Source organism: Dendropsophus ebraccatus, chromosome 2 (genome assembly GCF_027789765.1).
Source record: "Dendropsophus ebraccatus isolate aDenEbr1 chromosome 2, aDenEbr1.pat, whole genome shotgun sequence".
Lineage (NCBI taxonomy): Eukaryota > Metazoa > Chordata > Amphibia > Anura > Hylidae > Dendropsophus > Dendropsophus ebraccatus.
The window spans coordinates 135,884,904-135,906,259 of NC_091455.1; the positions used below are offsets into that span (position 1 = coordinate 135,884,904).

Genomic DNA, 21,356 nt, shown 5'->3' on the forward strand with positions numbered 1-21,356 from the left:
TACATTCCTGCAGCAGAAATGTAGTGAAAGGAGGTGAGATCTGGAAATAATCAAGGTAAGTGATGGCATATCACTGGGCTATGCCATCACTTACTGATTGATAAGAGTCAGGGACCCCCTGCAGAATAAAGAAGCCATTGTGCTAGTTAGGCAGTTTTGTTGCTTCACTGTATTTTCCTTCACAGCAAAGCTCCCAACTGCAACACAGTCCCTTTCATTTAAAAGTGTCTGTCGAGCAGTTTCTTGCCCAGCAGGTGGCCATGACTGCCATTGTACAGGGAAGATGCCAAAGGAACCTCAGCCCCATTATTCTTGTCATCAGCAGTTATTGAGCTTTCTATAAATAGTATTTTATTTTAACTCTTTCCCTTCCAGGATGCGCAGCTTAGAACAGCAGTGTAAACCTATGAATCAAAATTATTACTGTAAGGCTGGGTTCACACTACGTTTTTGCAATCCATTTTTTTCCAAAAAAATAAAAAATAAAAATAAAAATAAAACGGATGAAAAACTGATGCATTTTGTGTATATCCATTTTGATCTGTTTTTCCATTAAGTTCCATTATAAAATAAAAAAACGGATCAAAACGGATCAGTTTTTAAACGGACACAAAAATTAGATCAACTACGTTTTTGTGTATATAAAAAAAAGCGCATCTGTTTTGATCCGTTATTGTTTATAATGGAAGTCAATAAAAAACGGATCATAACATATGCACACAAATGCATTAGTTTTTTTTCATCAATTTATCAAACGGATTAAAACAACGTAGTGTGAACCCAGACTAAGCACTGTAATAGTAACATTTTAAACCAATAGATGTGTACCATGTATATACACTACTTTGTCCATACGCATAATATCCATATGGAAAACACCAAGATCCACAAGAATCAAAAATGCTCGACATCATCCTCTCCCAAAAAAATATCCTTTATTGACACAAAAATATATTAAAACCCTACAATCAATATAAATAACAGACATTACTACAGAACCCCAACCAATCATAGCTGCAGAATCTGCATTAATCACCTGTGAAAAGGAAAGACTCACGCTGCTGCATTGTGTCCGCAGCACTCCAGGACCGCCTACCTGGTCAGCTGAACAAGACCGGAAATAATGCAGTCGTATTACATGATCGACTGGCAAGTCCCATTGCACCAAACATGTATCAAGAAGTGGAATCTATATATTGATTGGTGTCTATTAGAGAACAGCGAGTAGTGAAATATTCGACTTTCGAGAATTCGAATCGAATAGGCACCGATATTCGACTATTCGATCGCATTATAGTCTATGGGAAAAAAAATTGTGGCACTTGGAAATCCAAATTCGACCATTTGGAGGTCACCAATTCCCCCATGAAACCTCCCTAAACGATGCCAACACCTCCGGAGTGACACTGTGACATCAGGGGGAGCATGCCTGGATGCACCCAACACCCCAAAATCACAGTATAATGCCACTCTCCACAGTTGTGAAGTAAAAATATTTGCGAACGCTTTACGAATGTTTACGGCAATGTTCACACATTTCCTTCGTATTTCGTGCGCAGTGTTACATAGATGATTCCAATATGCATCCGTAGAGTGTCACGTTATTCGCACGTATCACGCATTACACTGTACGAACGCTAGGCCGCAGCAGAGCAGAGATTAGGCAACTGGCACTATAGGTATCACGTGCCTTTTACTGGGCAACTGGCACAATAGGTATTACTTGCCTTTTACTGGGCACTTGGCACAATATGTATCACGTGCCTTTAACTGGGCAACTGGCACAATAGGTATCACTTGCCTTTTACTAGGGAATTGGCACCAGTGGCGTCGCTAGGCATTCGGCTCCTGCGAGTCAGTGTGTGCCAGTGCAAGCTGTTATCTGACTGGGCCCTGGTTCAGGCACTTACCCAGTCAGATGACAACCAGCTTCCGGAGCCCCTGCTCTTGGGGAGGCCCACTTGCTGGGACAGAACACAGGCATAGCACGCTGATATCCTGTCGCCGTAACTGTGCGGCATTGTCACATGTCTTGGGGGAGGGGTCTTAGCTCTACAGTGCATCTGCACCAGGCCGACTTGTCTCAGGGCAGGGGGGCTGACACTGCACACTGAATCTGACTGTCCTGGCCCTGCAGCAGGATGCGCATCAGTGTGTGCAAGCTGTCATCTGATGGGGCTCTTACTTTACCCAGTCAGATGACAGCCAGTGTGGGGCCCCCTTCTCCTGGGGAGGCCCAGCAGACTGCCTCATGCTGGGGTCCAGCTCCCTCTGCATGAGGTGTTTCTTGCTCTTCTCTGCTGTCAAGGGGAAGGGGGGGTGGGTGGGTGTGTGTGTGCTGTGTATGTGTGCCTGCCTGTCTGTCCATGTAGGAGAACTGTGGATGTCTCTATGCATTGTGCAAGTGTATGTGTCGAAAGTGTGCGTATTTATGTAAGGTGCACAGTGTGTGTATTGTACGTGTAAAGGGTGTATGAATGCGTGTACAGTATATGATATATGTGCAGTGTATGCAAGTGTATGCATGTACAGTAATTGCATATGATGTATGTATATGTGTATGTGTATGCAGGGCTGTATTAACAGCTGCTGCTGCCCTAGGCACTAAACCTGAAGACGCCCCATCTTTAAGCACCTATTGGTGATACCAGACCTGACCAATACCACCATACCCCCCACCCCCCTGGAAAAGACACCAGATTTACTGGCAAGTCTGAACGGGAGGAGGGAAACTTAAAAAATAAAAACAAAAAAATTAGTTTTTTCCTTCCCCTGCTCCCTGGTGCTGCCCCCCTGCAAGGTGCTGCCCTAGGCACCGGACCACGGGTGCCTAGTGGTAAATACGGCCCTGTGTGTATGTGTATTATATTATAGTGTAGGCATGTTCAGTATGGGTGTATATGATATATGTATATGGTGTATGCATGTATAGTATGTGTGTATATGATGTATGTGCTGTGTGCATAGGGGTGTGTGATGTATGTGCAGTGTGGGTGTGTGTATGTATATGGGGTGAATATGATGTATGTGCAGTGTGTATATGTATATGGGGTGTATATAATGTATACACAGGGGGACTACCAGCAGGGAATATTAAACCACCTGGGATGGCAGACAAGTGGGGTAGTGTGTGTGTGTGTGTGTGGTGGTGATGTACGATGCACCGAAATATCGATACCACTATCGATATTTCGGGCAAAAAAGCAATTCGATATCAGGATTTCCTGGTATCAATACTTTATGTTAAGTTGCGTAATAAAGCAGCTTAACATGAAGTATAGCACAGAGAATACGGCTGGCAGCTAGCTGAGTGCCAGCCATGCTCTCTGTGCCACCCCCAGCCCCCTAGTGTCACCACCTCAGCCCCGCGCACTGTTTGAAAAAAAATGCTTAAAATTACAAATATAATGCCCCCCCCCCACCTGCGGCTATGATGCTAGGAGTTGTTGTGCACAAGGAGGCACGCTGGGAGTTGTTGTGCACAAGGAGGCACGCTGGGAGTTGTTGTGCACAAGGAGGCACGCTGGGAGTTGTTGTGCACAAGGAGGTATACTGGGAGTTGTGTTGGGAGGCTACTGCGGCAGAACTGCAACTCTGCACAACAACTCTCAGCATACCTCCTTGTGCACAACAACTCCCAGCATACCTCCTTGTGCACAACAACTCTCAGCATACCTCCTTGTGCACAACAACTCCCAGCACACCTCCTTGTGCACAACAACTCCCAGCATACCCCCTTGTGCACAAGGAGGTATGCTGGAAGTTGTAGTGCAAAAAAGGTTATGCTGGGAGTTGTAGTGCACAAGAAGATATGCTGGGAGTTGCAGTCCTGCCGCAGTAGCTTCCCAACACAAGTTGTTCTATTGGAAGGCTGCTGTTGCACAACAGCAACTTCCAGAATACCTCCTTCTGCACTACAACTCCCATTATACCTCCTTCTGCACTACAACTTCCAGCATACCACCTTGTGCATGCTGGGAGCTGTAGTGCAAAAGGAGATATACTGGCAGTTGCAGCAGCCCCCCACCAAGACCCATCCCCAGCCCCCAATTGCCGGACCTGATCCACTGCCACTGTACCGGCAGCCATGAAGGACTGCAGCATCGGTGGGTCCCGGAGAGGGGGGTGGGGAGGGGGTTGTACTGGAGGACCGCTGCGACAGGGGGAGGGGGGCTTACGCTGGCTGCAGTCTTTAACAGTGGGGGCCGCTCCATATGAAGTGGCTCAGGAGTGGTTAAGTGCCGCTGTCAGTTGTGACAGCGGCATCACTTGCCTTTAACTGTGCAACTGGCACTATAGATATCACTTGCCTTTTACTGGGCAACTGGCACAATATGTATCACATGCCTTTTACTGGGCAACTGGCACAATAGGTATAAGGTTAACTTGCCCTTAGTGGGCTAAACCAGGGACACTATAAGTCACTTGTACACACAGGGTACTGGAATGAATACAGCTGCTGCTGCTGCTGCTGTTATATCATCTATGTTTTAGCACTGAGAAGTGCTTTGGATTCAAAGATGACCTTTTTCGCTGGATCTTAGCCCTGAAAAGGACTTTTGGGTTCAGTAGTAATCCTGCATAACCAAAATACTACTAAAACCTATCTCTCCCTGCTCGAAGATCTCTCCCTGGCTAGGTTAAAAGCGCATCTGCGGTCGAGAGGCGAAAGTCAATTATTAAATATTTAAGGTCATGTGGTTCAGCCATCCAATGAGGGTAGACGCCGTTTTCGCGCTGCGTGCATACTCCCAGGGCCTCCCTGCATGGTAATTGGATTAAAAAAAGCGCCAAGTGTGATGGGAGGGCTTTCGAATGTTTCCCGCGTATTCGTCACACTAATCGATTGAATTTGAATCTTTCCAATACCGCAATATTCAATCGAATACCTTCTCGATTCGTATTTGCTCATCTCTAGTGTCTATGTATGTGCATGGGTGTGGGTATTGGTTGTTCAACTGTATACAGACACATGCATTTTGATTAATATATTGGTGAGTATTTTTGTTTTGCATAGTTGCACTTTTATCACAGTGTGCACTGTTTGTTTCCACTTTATGTACTTCACTCATTTTTGTCTGTCCATTTAGTATATGTATATGCTGTCAACCATCTCTTACTTTGAGTGCGGTTACTTTCCAGGTGGATGCACTATTCTTTCTTAGGCTATGTTCACACTACATAATTTTTCAGGGGCGGCATTGCATTGAAGTCAATGCAATGCCGCCTGCTGTGTTCACAGATTGTTATGTTAACACCCATTCTGTAGAACAGTCGTTCTAAGGCGTTGTTTTATAATGAACAGCGTCCAGAAATAATAGATGTTCACACAATGTAATGTGCTGCGGCGGCCGTACTTTACATTGAAGTGAATGGTTACTTGATTTGCATGTCACACTCGACGGTTGTAAAAAAAAAGAACTTTCCTTCAGCTGATATAGAGGTATCAGCTACAAGAGAGTCCTATATGCAGCCCAGCGGCCGGCATTTCTATATGTAATTGTAACATGATTTATGTAGGAGAGGCAAATTAGTGAGAGGGTCATGAGCAGATATGGGAATGCTAGTGCAGTGTCCCGGTAAGGATGAACCACTAAGTTTTGTGTTACCTAGGTAAAAGATGCCTCTGTCAGGTGTCACACAACGGGGATGAAGCTGCCTTTAGCACTTTCACCACTTGGTGTCTTACTTTCCCCTATCTAACTGACTGTAAGAACACACCTGCAGTTAAAGAGTTAACTATGCTGTTTCATGTTCACTGTTCTGACCAATCACAGGTGAAGGTACCACACACAGCCAACTACACTTCTTCTCCTCTATCGTTTCTGTTTCACAGCCCCACCAATAGGAGGTTACACTTGGTCACCCCTATAAAAGTTTAGTTAGTTCCTGGTGCAAGGTCTTAGTTAGTCAGAGGAGTTGGAGAGAGACTAAAGACAAAAAGTCAGATTTCCTTATGAGAGAGATTTTTTCTATGATACACTCCTAAACCCAAAGGAGGGGTAACCATCCTCTAGGAAACACCATGTCAATGCCTGGGATCCCTCTCACTATTGTCAGGACAGTTACCAGAGTGAAGGGACTGATCTGAGCACAAAGCCGAAGTATCTTATTGATCTCATACAGCTATCTTGGGAAGTCTAGAGGAGTCTGCGGCAGAAGGTGTAGATATATATATATATATATATATATATATATATATATATATATATTCTCTCTTTCACTTTAAGTACTAAGTACTAATCTTCACACTAATCCCAGCAGAGTACACTACTACCCTGCACAAGACCCTCAAGGCGGTCACTGTACCTTCTCTCACTGAAGCTTCAGTTCTACCTCTACTTACTATTCCTCTAGTCACTACTGCCACATGCACCTGTCAAGTTCTTAGTTCTATTAACCCCTTAAGGACCGGGCCAATTTCGATTTTTGCGTTTTCGTTTTTTCCTCCTTGTGCTTAAAAGGACATAGCACTTGCATTTTTCCACCTAGAAACCCGCATGAGCCCTTATTTTTTGCATTACTAATTGTACTTTGCAATGACAGGCGCCATTCGCCCTGGGGTAAAACTGACTTGTTATGCATGTTCCTTAAGTCGTTACGATTAAAACGATATGTAACATGTATAACTTATATTGTATCTGATGGCCTGTAAAAAATTCAAACCATTGTCAACAAATATACGTCACTTAAAATCGCTCCAATCCCATGCTTATAGCGCTTTTATCCTTTGGTCTATGGGGCTGTGTGAGGTGTCATTTTTTGCGCCATGATGTAATCTTTCTATCGGTACCTTGATTGCGCATATACGACTTTTTGATCGCTTTTTATTACAATTTTTCTGGATTTGATGCGACCAAAAATGCGCAATTTTGCACTTTGGGATTTTTTGGCGCTTACGCCGTTTACCGTGCGAGATCAGGAATGTGATTAATTAATAGTTTGGGCGATTACGCACGCGGCGATAGCAAACATGTTTATTTATTTATTTATTTGTTTACTTTTATTAATAACCTGGGAAAAGGGGGGTGATTCAGACTTTTATTAGGGGAGGGGGCTTTTTACTATTAACAACACTTTTTTTTTTACTTTTACACTTATACTAGAAATCCCCCCTAGGGGACTTCTAGTATAAGTGCTTTGATCTCTCATAGAGATCTCTGCAGCATAGATATGCTGCAGAGATCCATGAGATAGGCACTCTGCAACTTTGACAACTGCATCTGATTACTGTATTAGCTGGCACGGCGATCAGATTGTGCCCGCTAATACCTGCGGTCCCGGGCTACAAGCGGCACCCGGGACCGCCGCGGTTCAGAACGCAGCCGCCGCGCAGCCCAAGCTCTGAACGTCCCTAACGGCATCAGGGCGTAAATATACGCCCTATGTCGTTAAGGTGTTAACTGTATTGCACTGAAGTTTACAACTAAAAGTCATCCCTGTGGTATGTTTTACATAGGGAGAACAATTCTCAGCTTACAAGTTCGTTTTAGAGAACATATGAGATCCGTGACTACAGGAGTATGGGCAGCTAGACTGATTGCACATATCAGGGAAAAACACAATAGTGACTCTACTGTGCTTAAATTTTTAGGTCTAGAACTGGTCCGTAACAATCCATATGGAGGGGACCGTCAAAAAATCCTAGCAAAAAAAGAAGCGTCATGGATCATCCGAATGGGAGCCATGGGTGCACTGGGATTAAATGACAGGAATGAAATGTTTGCCTTTTTGTAGATTCCTCTAGATTGTTTGATTTTAATCAATGTAACATTGTTATGATTATATATGTTTTGTAAACACATATTTTTTGTAAACTAGCACTTGTTCCATATTACATTGTATAGTATAAGTGCATCGTATGTAAGCTCCGCCAGTGCCGTAATGAAGTATAAAGCGTCTAGAACCTATGGGTAAGTGCCACTATTGACTTCTACTGTTTGGACTGATGAGTTGTGACTACAGCAGAGCACCCTGATGGTGTGATGGAATGTTGGTTCCGTATGCTTAGGCCGTGTGACTAGAGTGCTATCCTACCTGTGCTTTATAGATGTTGTTTGCACTTCTGGGCCTGCACTTATCTCCAAATGAGGGTCCTTATGCCATATGGTGATGCTGCTGAGGACTGCCACATCCAGGAAAGGATTGACAGAAGTGGCTTAGTGTGCGTGCAGCTGTCTTCTACTTCTATGGGAGTTCTGGAAACGCCTGCCACCTCTCCATTACTCTCCCCATGAACAACCCATAAAGTTGAAATTATTATACAGAAATCCTCAACTTACAATGGCCTCAGGATACAATATTTTCAACATACAATGGTCCTTTCTGGACCATCCTAACTTGAGACCAGACTCAACATACAACGCTACAGACAGTCAGGGTCTGCAGCACATGTAAATAACTAGATGATCAACCATTGAAAGTGTCAATTTTACTGATAAAACTCCAGTATTAGTGAAGTGCATGCACTGGTTGGCGGTCTAGTAGTGATTCTCCAGAGTATAGTGTGATACTACATGTCCTAAACTGTATAGAATGTTGGCCTCAACATACAATATTTTCAATATCCAATGGTCGTACTGGAACCAATTAATATCGTATGTTGAGGAACAACTGTATAAATTCAGACACTTACCAGGTGGCTTCAAGAGCACGGCCATATGGTCCTGGGAATAGGAACTGACATACACAAGAATACAAGGAGTCTTGGTAGTGCTGAAGCTAAAAAGCAGCTCTTCTTTTGCTAAAGAAATATCTGAGACCGATGTCTGCTGGATAATGGACATATCTTTCGGACTGACCACTGCTGAAGTAGATGCTGTGTGGAAACTGTATTTTAGCCATGTGCCTTCCTCAAAATATCCTCCAACAGCTAGAATAAAGAACAGAGGCACATTAGAATCAAATATTAACTGCACATACATCATTCAAAGCATCTCTTTATATTTCCATGGAGTTTTTAATTTCTTTATTTTTATAGGTAGACATTATTTTCATCATACTGAGACAAAAAAAGTTCTAAAACACTAGACTAGCATTCTCAGGAATATCTGAAAGAAAGCATAGCATTGATGTTAAAGGAAACTGACAGCAAAGATCTGCATACTGTATATCTCTGCTGCCAGTTTCCCGATATAAGAGAGATAAAAAGGGAGAATCACCTTGGCACCTTTCTCTTGGCTCTATGATCCTTTGGAAAAATTGCTCTTTAGTCCGGACGGACAGTGTCACAAAGTTGCGTCTCTTACACTGTCTGCACTGTCCCCGCTCTCCAACTGTTGCTCTGTGTCCAGGCGGCCATGGCCTCATCCAGGGATTATTAAGAACCAGAGGCCAGGACAGCCTGGAAAAAGAGTGGCAGCCGGAGATTGGGGCGGGCTCAAAATAAACCGAAATAAAGAGATTTTCAAAAAACCCTGGATAATGGAGCCAATAGAAACGTACAGTACCTAAGGTGCCTTTGTAGGTAACTGGAAACTGGCAGCACGGATATATGCATATCTGTGCTTTCAGTTTCCAGATCCTGCTGGTATATTTTTCTATAGGATCCAGCTAAATGGTATACATTGGAGGACTGTGCTCTTCCATCCAGCAAAGCCCAACACTTACATCTTCAACAAAGGCCTAAATGAAGGCTACATTCACACATTTCAACATTTTTCAGGACCATATATGTCCACAATCAACGTCCACAAAGCCGCATAAAATACATTTGTAATGCATCTGTAATTTGTATTTTTTGAGGATCTGTAAAAGTAGAAAATTGCTTGATAAAATGGCTGCTATGACAAGCTACGCCTGTGACATCAGAATAATGCATCTGTGTTTTGCAGACATTATGGAGGATACAAATTATGGATCCTCCCATAGACCTCTATGGGACAATCCATGCCTTAGCCAGATGCGGATTACAGGTTATTCACAGATCCATAAACTTATGGAAGTGTCAATAACCCAATAGAAATTAATAGGTCCTTACTTTTGTCTGTAATTGCAAATACACAATTATGGATAAAAGTACAAAACGTGGCAATTAATGGGAAACACAATCCCATAGGTTTCTCTGCCCATATTCGCACATCTGTAATTTTTCAAATCTGTGAATTGGCCAAGATCCTTGCCGCAAAAAATCCTGACATGCCGTAGTGCGGACTGTAATTGCGTCATGGACACAACAATAGAAGTCTATGGGTTCCTTCATTATTCAAAAATACTGAGCCATATCCATTACATATGCATTTTTGTGGCTCATGGACTAATAATTGCGGACATAATATACAATCCGGAAAAATAAGAGTGTGTGAATGTAGCCTTATGGTCTCATCAAATATATGAGGGTTTATGGATCCTTTCCACACATCTCCTGGGATCTAACCCAACGCTTTTATCAGTCTGCATGGCACTGCTTAACACAGGGTTAAAATAGCCTTACTTCTGCAGAAAACCTCCTAAGACATCTAATTTGTTTAAGCTACTTTATTTTTATTCTATTTATCACATTTCAAAGTCATTGTATTATTTGCTCCATAATTCATAATTATTTATAATTTACATTCATATTTTAATATTTTAATCCAAATGTTATAATAGACCTAGAATAAAATGGTGCCTAATAAATTCACCATCTCTGCATCTCTGTCATTAATATACAGCCAGGCTTTGAATTTATGTTCATTTTTGATATTGTTTTGTTTTCTCTTGAACAAATATGAGTCCCACTGGCTCCATTTACCTCTAAGAACACAATGTAAAAATCTATATAATTGACAAAAGCCATTAAAGAAGAAAAGAACATCTTCAATATTCCCTGCAGAAAACATTGAAGCACAACCTTATGGCACTAACTTAGGTTTATAGTAAGCGTGCCAATCAAAAAACTGCACGTGGTAAAGCATGCTTAAATACCTGGAGCTAGCAGGCATTTGGAAGCAATTTAGCATGCTAGGAATTATAGTAAAGCAATTTCTGGTAGTATACTACATAATATCAATTCTATATGTATTTTACTACTGAGTACTTCCTACAGCTTTATGTAGATGTTTTACTACTTTTAATAAGTAACTTTTTTCTTTTTAATGCTTTGCGCCACCCTATTCTAAGCATTTTACCTTTTATTTTTTTTGTCTGCAGAGCTGTTTGAGTGCAGTGTAGTTTTCCTGGATGCTGTAGAGGTAGATGGGACCTTTTTAAAATTTTTATTCCATGTGTTATTCAAATGGTAAAGGGGTTGGCCACTTTATGGTAATATTGCTTAGTATACAGTATTAGTAAGTGTACTCACTGTATATACTGACAGCAGCTCCCTGTGTACCTCATAGAGCTAATATCAGATTCCCCTCCTCCAGGCTGTGCTGCCCTGCTCTGAGTCTTTCTTCAGATGACCACCATGGAGGAGCATGTGACCATGCTCCGCCCCCAGTGTCTCTATTGGCAATTACAGTCTCAGTGGTGGACACTGGGGGCGTGGCAGAGTCACATTCTCCTCCATGTCGGCTATCTTATGGACAGAATCACCAAAAAGCATGGCAGCTCAGCTTGAAGGAGGGGAGTGTGATTTTAGCTCTATGAGGTACTCAGGAAGCTGTTGTCAGTAAGTGCAGTGAGTACAGTTACTAATACTGTACACTGAACAATTTTACTATAAAGTGGCCAATCTCTTTAAATGTGGCGTATGGAGAGTCCAAGCCCCCTATCTGTGTGTCTGCAAGCACCGTCCAACCCTCTCCCCACCTCTCTAGTATGAGTGGGGAAGAGGGCCGACATGCAAATAAATTATTTGCAAAACAAGCATTTTACGTCATCAGACATGTAAAAAGTTATTGATCAAAGCGTGTCTGACTGCTGAGACCTGCTTTGATCTGAAGATATAGCTATCCACTCCCTGTCCGTATCTCTGTAACAGCTTATTCAGACCATGTAAGTCTATGAGACTAAATGGTTGGAATTAGTGGCCAGACGGGAAGTAGATGGTGCTGCTGCCGCATCCTCTCCCTGGCTGTATCTCCCAATCACAGTGAGTGCCACCTATAAGACACACTGTGATCAGTAACTCTTGCCATGTCTGTTGACATATACTCTTTAAGACCATAACATCACAGAATACAGAGCAAGTTTCTTACCATTTATACAGTTGCTTCCATCATATGCAGTTCTGGAGCAGTCACATTTGTAACCCTTGTACAGTTCATTACATGTGCCGCCATTTTTGCAGAGGTTTTTGAAGCTGGTACAATGTCCTGAACATCCGGGCTTAACACCTTGGGTAGCCTTTGCTCTTTCTTCTAAGTCTAATGGTGCGCCATTCACTCTTAAAGCACGAATGCAACCTAGAAATCCTTTCTGATCTCCAGCAGCACCTTCACATAAAAGAAAACAACACTATTATCGGCCTGTTTGCACAGAAATGGATGTGGAAACAAAGAGAAGTAATAATTTAGGTGTGGCGCCCGCTCACCTAGAGAATTTGTGTATGGCCCAAAAAATGATATATATGGGATACTCTTTTAAGGCTGGGTTTACACTACGTATATTTCATTCAGTATTGTGGTCCTCATATTGCAACCAAAACCAGGAGTGGATTGAAAACACAGAAAGGATCTGTCCACACAATGTTGAAATTGAGTGGATGGCCGCCATATAACAGTAAATAACTGCCATTATTTCAATATAACAGCCGTTGTTCTAAAATAACAGCAAATATTTGCCATCCAATGGTGGCCATCCACTCAATTTCACCATTGTGTGAACAGATCCTTTCTGTGTTTTTAATCCATTCCTGGTTTTGGTTGCAATATGAGGACCACAATACTGACTGAAATATCCGTAGTGTGAACCCAGCCTTACTGTGACTTTGGTGGCTTAGATTCCAGTCGCTAAGAAATACTAAAAACTATTTTGGAAACTATTGATGCAAGATTTTTCCTTTGTGTAGTTCCAGATAACTTAAGATGGCATAGAAATGCTGCTTGCCCTGTTGAGTCCCTTTTTTAGTGACCCCTTTCATAGAACATTGAAGGCACAATGACGTTACAACAGACCTCTCCAAGGCTAGTGTAATAAAATCTTTCTTTCTTTATTTCATGCATATATGTAACAGCAAGTAGGGCTGTCCTTGCCATTAGGTCAAATGAGTTTATTGTAGAGTCCCTGAGGGGCAGCATGTTCCATGGAGTGGCTATGAATTATACTGCTACACACCATTGACTGACTGACCCCATGACCTGCAAATGATAGGTGGACACAGATGTAGAATGCCAGGAAGTCAGGACTGCAGACACTTTACAGGTATTGTTATATGCTTCAGGCATTACTACACTACAAGTGATCACTACCCCTTTATATGGAGCACAAGGTGTAATGGTAGTACGACCATGAATAAGTCAGAGGGAGTGGATCTTCCTCTGGCTGCCCCATAGACACTGCGGTCCCATGGACCACGGCGCCTAAGGGGTTAAGTGCCCGGGGGGAGTGCATCTACCTGATCACCGCTTGGGACAACGGGGGGAGGCAGGGACAACATGACACTCCTGGAACATCATTTTGCGTCAAGGGGTTAGAGCCCCGCCCCTTTTCCCGGCCGAATTTACTAAGAGGTGCACACCTCTTAGTAAAACCGACCAGGCTTGTGCCCGGTGAGGGCTCCACTCAAACTCTACACCTGATTCTAGCAGGTGTAGGTTTGTATCATGATTTACATCTGTGAGCAGGTGTAAATCATGTCAAATCTGGTGCAGGAGGTTGCCACACCCCCTTCCCACCCATCAGGTGAGCCGGGGTTACGGCAGGCATTCACCAGGCAGAAGGGATGAATCTGTGCCTTCTCCCTGGCTTACGCCACGGTGCAATCATAGCAAATATTCCCCTAAGAGTTGTCTATTTTATTTTACATGAGGGTAATTCTGTATTTTTTTTGTGTAAGAGCTCTGTGCCAATGATTTCCAGTGTGGATTTTTGAACAATTATTGTCACTTGCTGCAGCTACTAGTGTTTGCAGCTTTAAGTTTCTTCTAATATAAATGGATGTGCTTCCCAATAGATATAACAATGTAGTAGCAGTGTACACATATGAAGAAGTCTCTAGACTGCACCACTTTTGGAATTGTATATGGCTCGTGACAAGTTTTGGAGGTTCTGCTGGATTTTGAAACACTAAGTATCTGACTTTTATTACATTGCCCAAGGAAGTGACTGGTACAGTCAAAAAACATGTTATTTTGTTGTTACACAATAAATACATGAAATAAATATATTTTTTTTAATTTGAGCACTGGAACAGGACTCAATGTTCTTCCATGTCATGAACCACCAGCTCAAATAAAAAGAAATCTATTCTTATATTTAACTTTACATTTCTACAAGTATAGTGTTGTAGTATTTGAAGGATATATTACAATACAAGTAGACTATGGGTCCTTTTAGACTTAGGCTTAGGTTGCGTGGCGGATGCACAAATAATCCATGTATATACATATATCCGTGCTGTCAGTTTTTATATCACAGAGCAGTACATACTTACTGCTGCTGCTCCTGTCCCGCCACTGTCTTCAGGCCCCACCTCCTCCAGAATGATTGACAGCCAGATGAGGCGGGGCCTGATGACAGAGTGGCTGGACAGGAGAGCTGGAGAATAGGATGCCAGATTGCAGCAACAGTAAATGTGTACTGGTTTGTGCTGTCTGTAATATGGAAACTGCTATATACATATCTGTGCAGTCAGTTTCCCTTTATGGCCATTGGCCTCACATCCCGTTTACAATGAAAGATATGTGGCCAATGCCGATAAATTTTAAAGGCTGCTTTAAACAAATGATCATCTGAGGATCTGACGTTTTTCCTGTCCTCGGCTGATCACTGTCACTTTTACATGAGCCGATTATTGGCCAAAGAACCGTTTCTTGCAACACTTCTGGCTGATAATTGGTTTGTGTAAAAGGCTTGTAATTTGCCATGGTTTTTGCCTGGTAAAATTTCCTCTGACATCTGTACTGGGGAATGATCAAAAGGACCTCTAAATAAATTAGATTATTGAAATCAGTTTTGCTGATCATTATCTTATGTACTTGGCTAATTTAACCCCTTGCCTCCGCAGCCTGTTTTGGCCTTAATGACCAAGCTAATTTTTCAAAATCTGACCTGTCTCACTTTATGCGCTTATAGCTCAGTGATGCTTTAACGTATGCTAGCGATTCTGAGATTGTTTTTTCATAACATATGGCACTTTATGTTAGTGGCAAAATTTGGTCACTACTTTGTGTGTTTTTTGTGAATTTGGTAAACATATTTTACTTTTTTAGGGTGTTCCGGGGCTTAGAAATTTATTAGCAAATTATCACATTTTCGTGAAAGTTTCCAAAACTGATTTTTTTAGGGACCAGTTCTTTTTTTAAATGGATTTAGGAGGCTTGTATACTGGAAACCCCCATAAGTGACCCCATTTTGGAAACTACACACCTTAAAGAATTAATCTAGGGGTATAATGAGCATTTTGACCCTACACGGGCTTGAGGAAAGTATTCACCATTAGGCTGCGTTCACACTACGTATATTTCAGTCAGTATATGTATATTTAAGTCAGTATTGCAACCAAAACCAGGAGTGGATTAAAAACACAGAAAGGATCTGTTCACACAATGTTGAAATTGAGTGGATGGCCGCCATTTAATGGCAAATATTTGCTGTTATTTTAGAACAACGGCTGTTATATTGAAATAATGGCAGTTATTTACTGTTATATGGCGGCCATCCACTCAATTTCACCATTGTGTAAACAGATCCTTTCTGTGTTTTTAATCCACTCCTGGTTTTGGTTGCAATACTGACTGAAATATACTGACTGAAATATACGTAGTTTGAACGCAGCCTAAGGCTGCGTTCACACTACGTATATTTCAGTCAGTATATGTATATTTCAGTCAGTATATTTCAGTCAGTATTGCAACCAAAACCAGGAGTGGATTAAATACACAGAAAGGATCTGTTCACACAATGTTGAAATTGAGTGGATGGCCGCCATATAATGGCAAATATTTGCTGTTATTTTAGAACAACGGCTGTTATATTGAAATAATGGCAGTTATTTACTGTTATATGGCGGCCATCCACTCAATTTCACCATTGTGTGAACAGAGCCTTTCTGTGTTTTTAATCCACTCCTGGTTTTGGTTGCAATACTGACTGAAACATACTGACTGAAATATACGTAGTGTTAACGCAGCCTACGGCTGTAAAAAGATGGAAAATTTAAATTTTCCAATAATATATATACGTTTAGATTAAAGTTTCTCATTTTCAAAAGGAACATGAGAAAAAAAGCAAAAGCGTAAACCACTGTATGGGCACACAGCAGGGCTCAGAAGGGAAGGAGCGCCAATTAGCTTTTTCAATGCAGATTTTGCTGAAGAAGTTTCTGAGCGCCAGGTGCATTTGCAGGGTCCCTGTAGTGCCAGCAAAGTAAAATACCCCAATGAGTCACCCCATTTTCGAAAGTACACCCCTTTAAAGAATTCATCTTGGGGTAGGATAAGCATTTTGACCCCAAAGGTATTAGAGGAAAGTATTCAAAATTAGACAGTAAAAAGGGAAAACCCGAATTTTTCCAATAATATGTTCGTTTAGTTTGAAATTTCTCAATTTCACAAGTAACAGGAAAAAAAAGTACTCCAAATTTGTAACACAGGTTCTTCTGAATACAACCGTACTCCATATGTGGGTATAAACCACTGTATGGGCACACAGCGGGGCTCAGAAGGAAGGGAGCGCCAATTAGCATTTTCAGTGCAGATTTTGCTGAAGAAGTTTCCGAGCACCAGGTGCATTTGCAGAGCCCCTGTAATGTCAGCAGAATAGAATCCCCTCAAAAGTCAACCCATTTTAGAAAGTACACCCCTCAAAGAATTCATCTTGGTGTGCGGTGAGCATTTTGACCCCACAGGTATTAGAGGAAAGTATTCAAAATTAGACAGTAAAAATTAACTAAAATGTTTCCAATAATATGTTCGTTTAGTTTGAAATTTCTCAATTTCACGAGGAACAGGAGAGAAAACGTACCCCAAAATTTTTAACTCAGGTTCTCTTGAGTACAACGGTACCCCATATGTGGGCATAAACCACTATATGGGCACAAAGCAGGCCTCAGAAGGCAAGGAGCACCAATTAGCATTTGCAGTGCAGATTTTGCTGAAGAAGTTTCTGAGCGCCAAGTGCGTTTGCAGTGCCCCTGTAGTGTTAGCAAAATAGAACACCCCCAAAAGTCACCCCATTTTAGAAAGTAAACCCTTCAAAGAATTCATCTTGGTGTGCGGTGAGCATTTTGACCCCACAGGTATTAGAGGAAAGTATTTAAAGCGTAAATATAATTTCAGTAGCCAAAAAATGAAATTCCTCAAATAAAAAGCCCACGTGTTACCCTTTAAAAAGAGCCATAAACTGCGTTGATAGTGTGTACGCTCGCTGAGATATCACCAGTTGTTTGGCTCAGAGGAATAAATGAATTTTTCTTCTGGCTGACTGAAAGTGGGCGTGGCCTTTCCCTCATCTTCCTGGCTGCGTCCCTCCATTCACTGAGCAGCACCTTAGCAGATGTATCACACAAAGTGGGATTAGATACAGCCCCAGCATACAGTATCACAATGTAAGATTAGATTCAAAACCCCAGCCGATGGTATCACACACAGTGGGATTAGATACAGTCATCTGCTCTCATTACACTGTAGGATAATGTCAGCTCCAGCTCTTCCCCTGCGCTGCTCCTCACACACAACACCCTCAGCTCTGCTTAGTCACCTCTGTGAGGGGAGGGGGGAGAACGTGCTGCTAGGAGGGGGAGAGGAGGGTTTGTTTATGTCTGTGTCAGGGCTGTTATCTGATCCTCCTGTCACAGTCCGTACACTCAGGACGGATCTGCAGGGAGGGGGCGTGTCCAGCAGAAAACTGTTCATTTTAGGTTATTAATGTATATTGGAAAAATTCTTATCATGACCTAAGCTAACTAAAACTGAATGGTCAAAATATTTTATAGTCGCGCTTTAAAATTAGACAGTAAAAATTAAAAACTCTAATTTTTCCAATAATATGTTCGTTTAGTTTAAAATTTCTCAATTTCATGAGGAAAGGGAGAGAAAACGTACCCCAAAATGTTTAACGCAGATTCTCCTGAATACAACGATACCTCATATGTCGGCATAAACCACTATATGGGCACACAGCAGGGCTCAGAAGGGAAGGAGCGCCAATTAGCTTTTTCAATGCAGATTTTGCTGAAGAAGTTTCCGAGCGCCCGGTGTGTTTGCAGTGCCCCTGTAGTGCCAGCGGAGTAAAATCTCCCCATAAGTCACCCCATTTTGGAAAGTAAACCCCTCAAAGAATTCATTTCGGTGTGCGGTGAGCATTTTGACCCCACAGGTATTAGAGGAAAGTATTCAAAATTAGACAGTAAAAATGAAAAACTTTTTTCCAATAATATGTTCATTTAGCTTGAAATTTTAAAATTCACGGTAGGGGGAGATGAAAATCAGCAGCGGCGCCGGTAATGCCCGGTACTGGCGGCCGCCACTATAACGTTGATAGCGGCGAAGGGGGGCCGGGGGACATACAGGCAGTGGCGGCGGGAGGAGGCAACGTGCCGCAGCCTCCTCCCACCACCCTATCGGCGGGAGAACACAAACCTCCCTATAAATGCTGCAGTCGCATCGACCACAGCATTTATGGGGTTAACTGCCAGGGGGGGGCTCGGCTCCCCTCCGGGCAGTGGCAGCAGGAGCATGCTGTGTGACACAGCCTCCTCCTGCTGCCCAACCTCAAATAGGGGGGAGGCAGGGAAAGCACTGCCTTTCATGACGTTCCTGGACATTATATTGGAGGAATGGGTTAAAGAGTCACTGTTAAAAATAACTTTTGACATGTCATCAAACATGTAAAAAGTTATTGATCGCAGTGGGTGTCACTGCTGAGACCCCCTGTCAGCAAGAGATAAAGTTAGGGAGAGAGCATGGCCGCCATGCCATCCACTCCTCGGATGCTGCCTAATTCCAACAGTGTAGCCTAGTAGGCTTAGGCTTCAATCATATGTTCATCAGTTTTTCAGCATCGTACATTATGTCCTCATTGTATGCCATCTGCAAAAAACTAATCCGTAGTGCATCCGTGCATCCATAATTTTTGCAGATATTACGTCTGCAAATTATGGATGCTCCCATAGACTTCTACGGGACAATCTGTTCCACAATTTCTGTCCGCACTAGAGCTTGTCAGTAATTTTTGTGATAGCAATTTTTTCGGATTACGTATTGTCCGTAATTGCAGATGTTTACTGGTGGCTATTTTTCCTATGTAAAATGGGAATCTTGATTAAAGCAGTGTACCATTTCTTCATATTTTATTCAATAAAATTTTCTTGTATTCTATTTTTAAGTAACCATAAAAAGTAATCTAAATGGTTACAAATCAATTGTTAGTATCACCACAGAAGTACTATACCTTCTAGACTTACACAACAATAGAGAAATTATATTCTGAACAATTAAATATTGAATTAAATGAGCTTTGTTTTGAACATATTATTCCGAAGAAGCAGAAAGGAAAAGGCTTGAGGCCTCCCGAAAATCTACTTTACTACAGTGACTTTACATAAAACAAAATCCCTTCTTATGAACTTTATGTTTCAATTAGAGAAATCAATCTTATTTCCTAAGTATGGTTACAAGATGTAATGGAATGAATTCCTCACCATGGCCCGTTCAGTAACTCAGCACCATGGTAATGGATTCTTATATGACAAGGCATTAGAGAATTTACATAATGTTCCTTTTTCTTTCGAGCTGAACATTCAAGCAAAGAAATGAATATTGTGATTTTTCCTTACTTGTAGATGGATATTCAAAGTGGCATGGAAAAAAACATATTTCTAAAACTCATTCATCCATCTTAGAACTACTTGTACAGTACATTGTGTTAGTTGACCCTCAGTCTCTGACTGTAAGGACATTCCTTTAATTTTTTAATACAAAAGGTGACGGGCAAGCAGTGAAGGTCAGTACAATTCAGCATAAGGGTAGAATAAAGTATGCAGACCATAATACCAACTCACCAGGCTACTAAAATATGTTGCTGTGTTCTCCCTTAGGTTATTTTAAGTAGGTTCTAATAAAATTTGCTTTATGAATACATGAATGAAGGATATATAGGAGACAGATATAGGATTTTAATGTAATTTTTTTTAAAAAGTATAAGAAATGGACTTTCAACCTACAAAAGAATAATAAAAAAAAGCTAAACAAAACACAAAAGCACAAAGAGAGGCCCTCTTTTTCCTGAAATCAATAGAGGAATATTGGCTGCACTGAGTTTTCCCGTGTGAAACACACTCTTTGCAGCAGGACAGTAATATCTAGGCTGTAACATTTACATCCCCTTCTAGGGCATATGGACTTGGGTTGTTCTGCTTGGACATTTTCATTTAGTAGATGAATATAATGTAGTTGGGAAAACTAACAGTATGTGTTTAAAAATGTAAGACAAGTAAGATCTGTTGCTTATCATCTATTCAAATATGAATCTTTATTGCTTGTGTTGCCACCAGAAGGGACTGATTCATTTGTAACCGTCATTAAAACGACATGAAGCGCTTCTGCATTTTGTTTTCAAAATGAGTGTAGGTGTCTATTACATAAGAAGTCCAGATGTTACTAGCCGTGCCTGGCAAGCATAGGACCTATTAGGGTGAAATGAGTGCAACGCAACCTCTATATTCTTTGCTGCCAGTTCCTGCTGAATCAGTAGGCATTGATTTGATACGTCTTCTAATCCCTTCCCTGCTGCAATAGTTTATTGCCAGCTTAAAAATGTACATTTGCTTCAATTATGAGCTTGCAGCACAGAGGCGCCTTCATAATATTACTACAATATTTTAATAACATCATCTGAACCTGGGAAGCATATGGCCAGTTCATGATGCCTTACAACCATATCCCTGCCATGAGATACACTGAGAAGGATGTGAATAATGAGTTTGGAACTCTGGTTCGTAATATAATCCCTATCATTTATGTAGAATTTCTTAACAAATACTCAGATTCAGGTCTAGAAAAATGACAAAACATAATGAGAGCCAAGCAATTAGGATTAGTAAAACATAAAATGAGCTTACAAGGTTCATTAAAGCATATTCTTGTTATTTGTTCAATGTATGTGGTAGACAGTTTTGTCAAAATGCTCTACAAATCACACATTAGGTGTGTCTAGCTGCTCTTTCAGCTGAAAGCAATACAAACAATCCCCAAAAACAATTGGTCAGCTGACAGCTATCTTTCCCGATCCCACTCCTACAAGTGCACATTTGGCTTTGCCTGGCTCAACATGCA

General features: G+C 41.6%; 1 protein-coding gene across 1 annotated transcript in view; it reads right to left on the reverse strand.

The window, feature by feature from the left end:
* Nucleotides 1-21,356, reverse strand: part of CNTNAP2 (contactin associated protein 2) — a 1,369,824-nt gene that overhangs the window by 65,933 nt on the left and 1,282,535 nt on the right. The window contains exons 18-19 of the mRNA XM_069958388.1: nt 12,120-12,356; nt 8,636-8,872 (exon numbers count right to left, since the gene is read on the reverse strand). Coding sequence (XP_069814489.1) covers nt 8,636-8,872; nt 12,120-12,356 — 474 coding nt within the window. The remainder of the gene's footprint in view (nt 1-8,635; nt 8,873-12,119; nt 12,357-21,356) is intronic.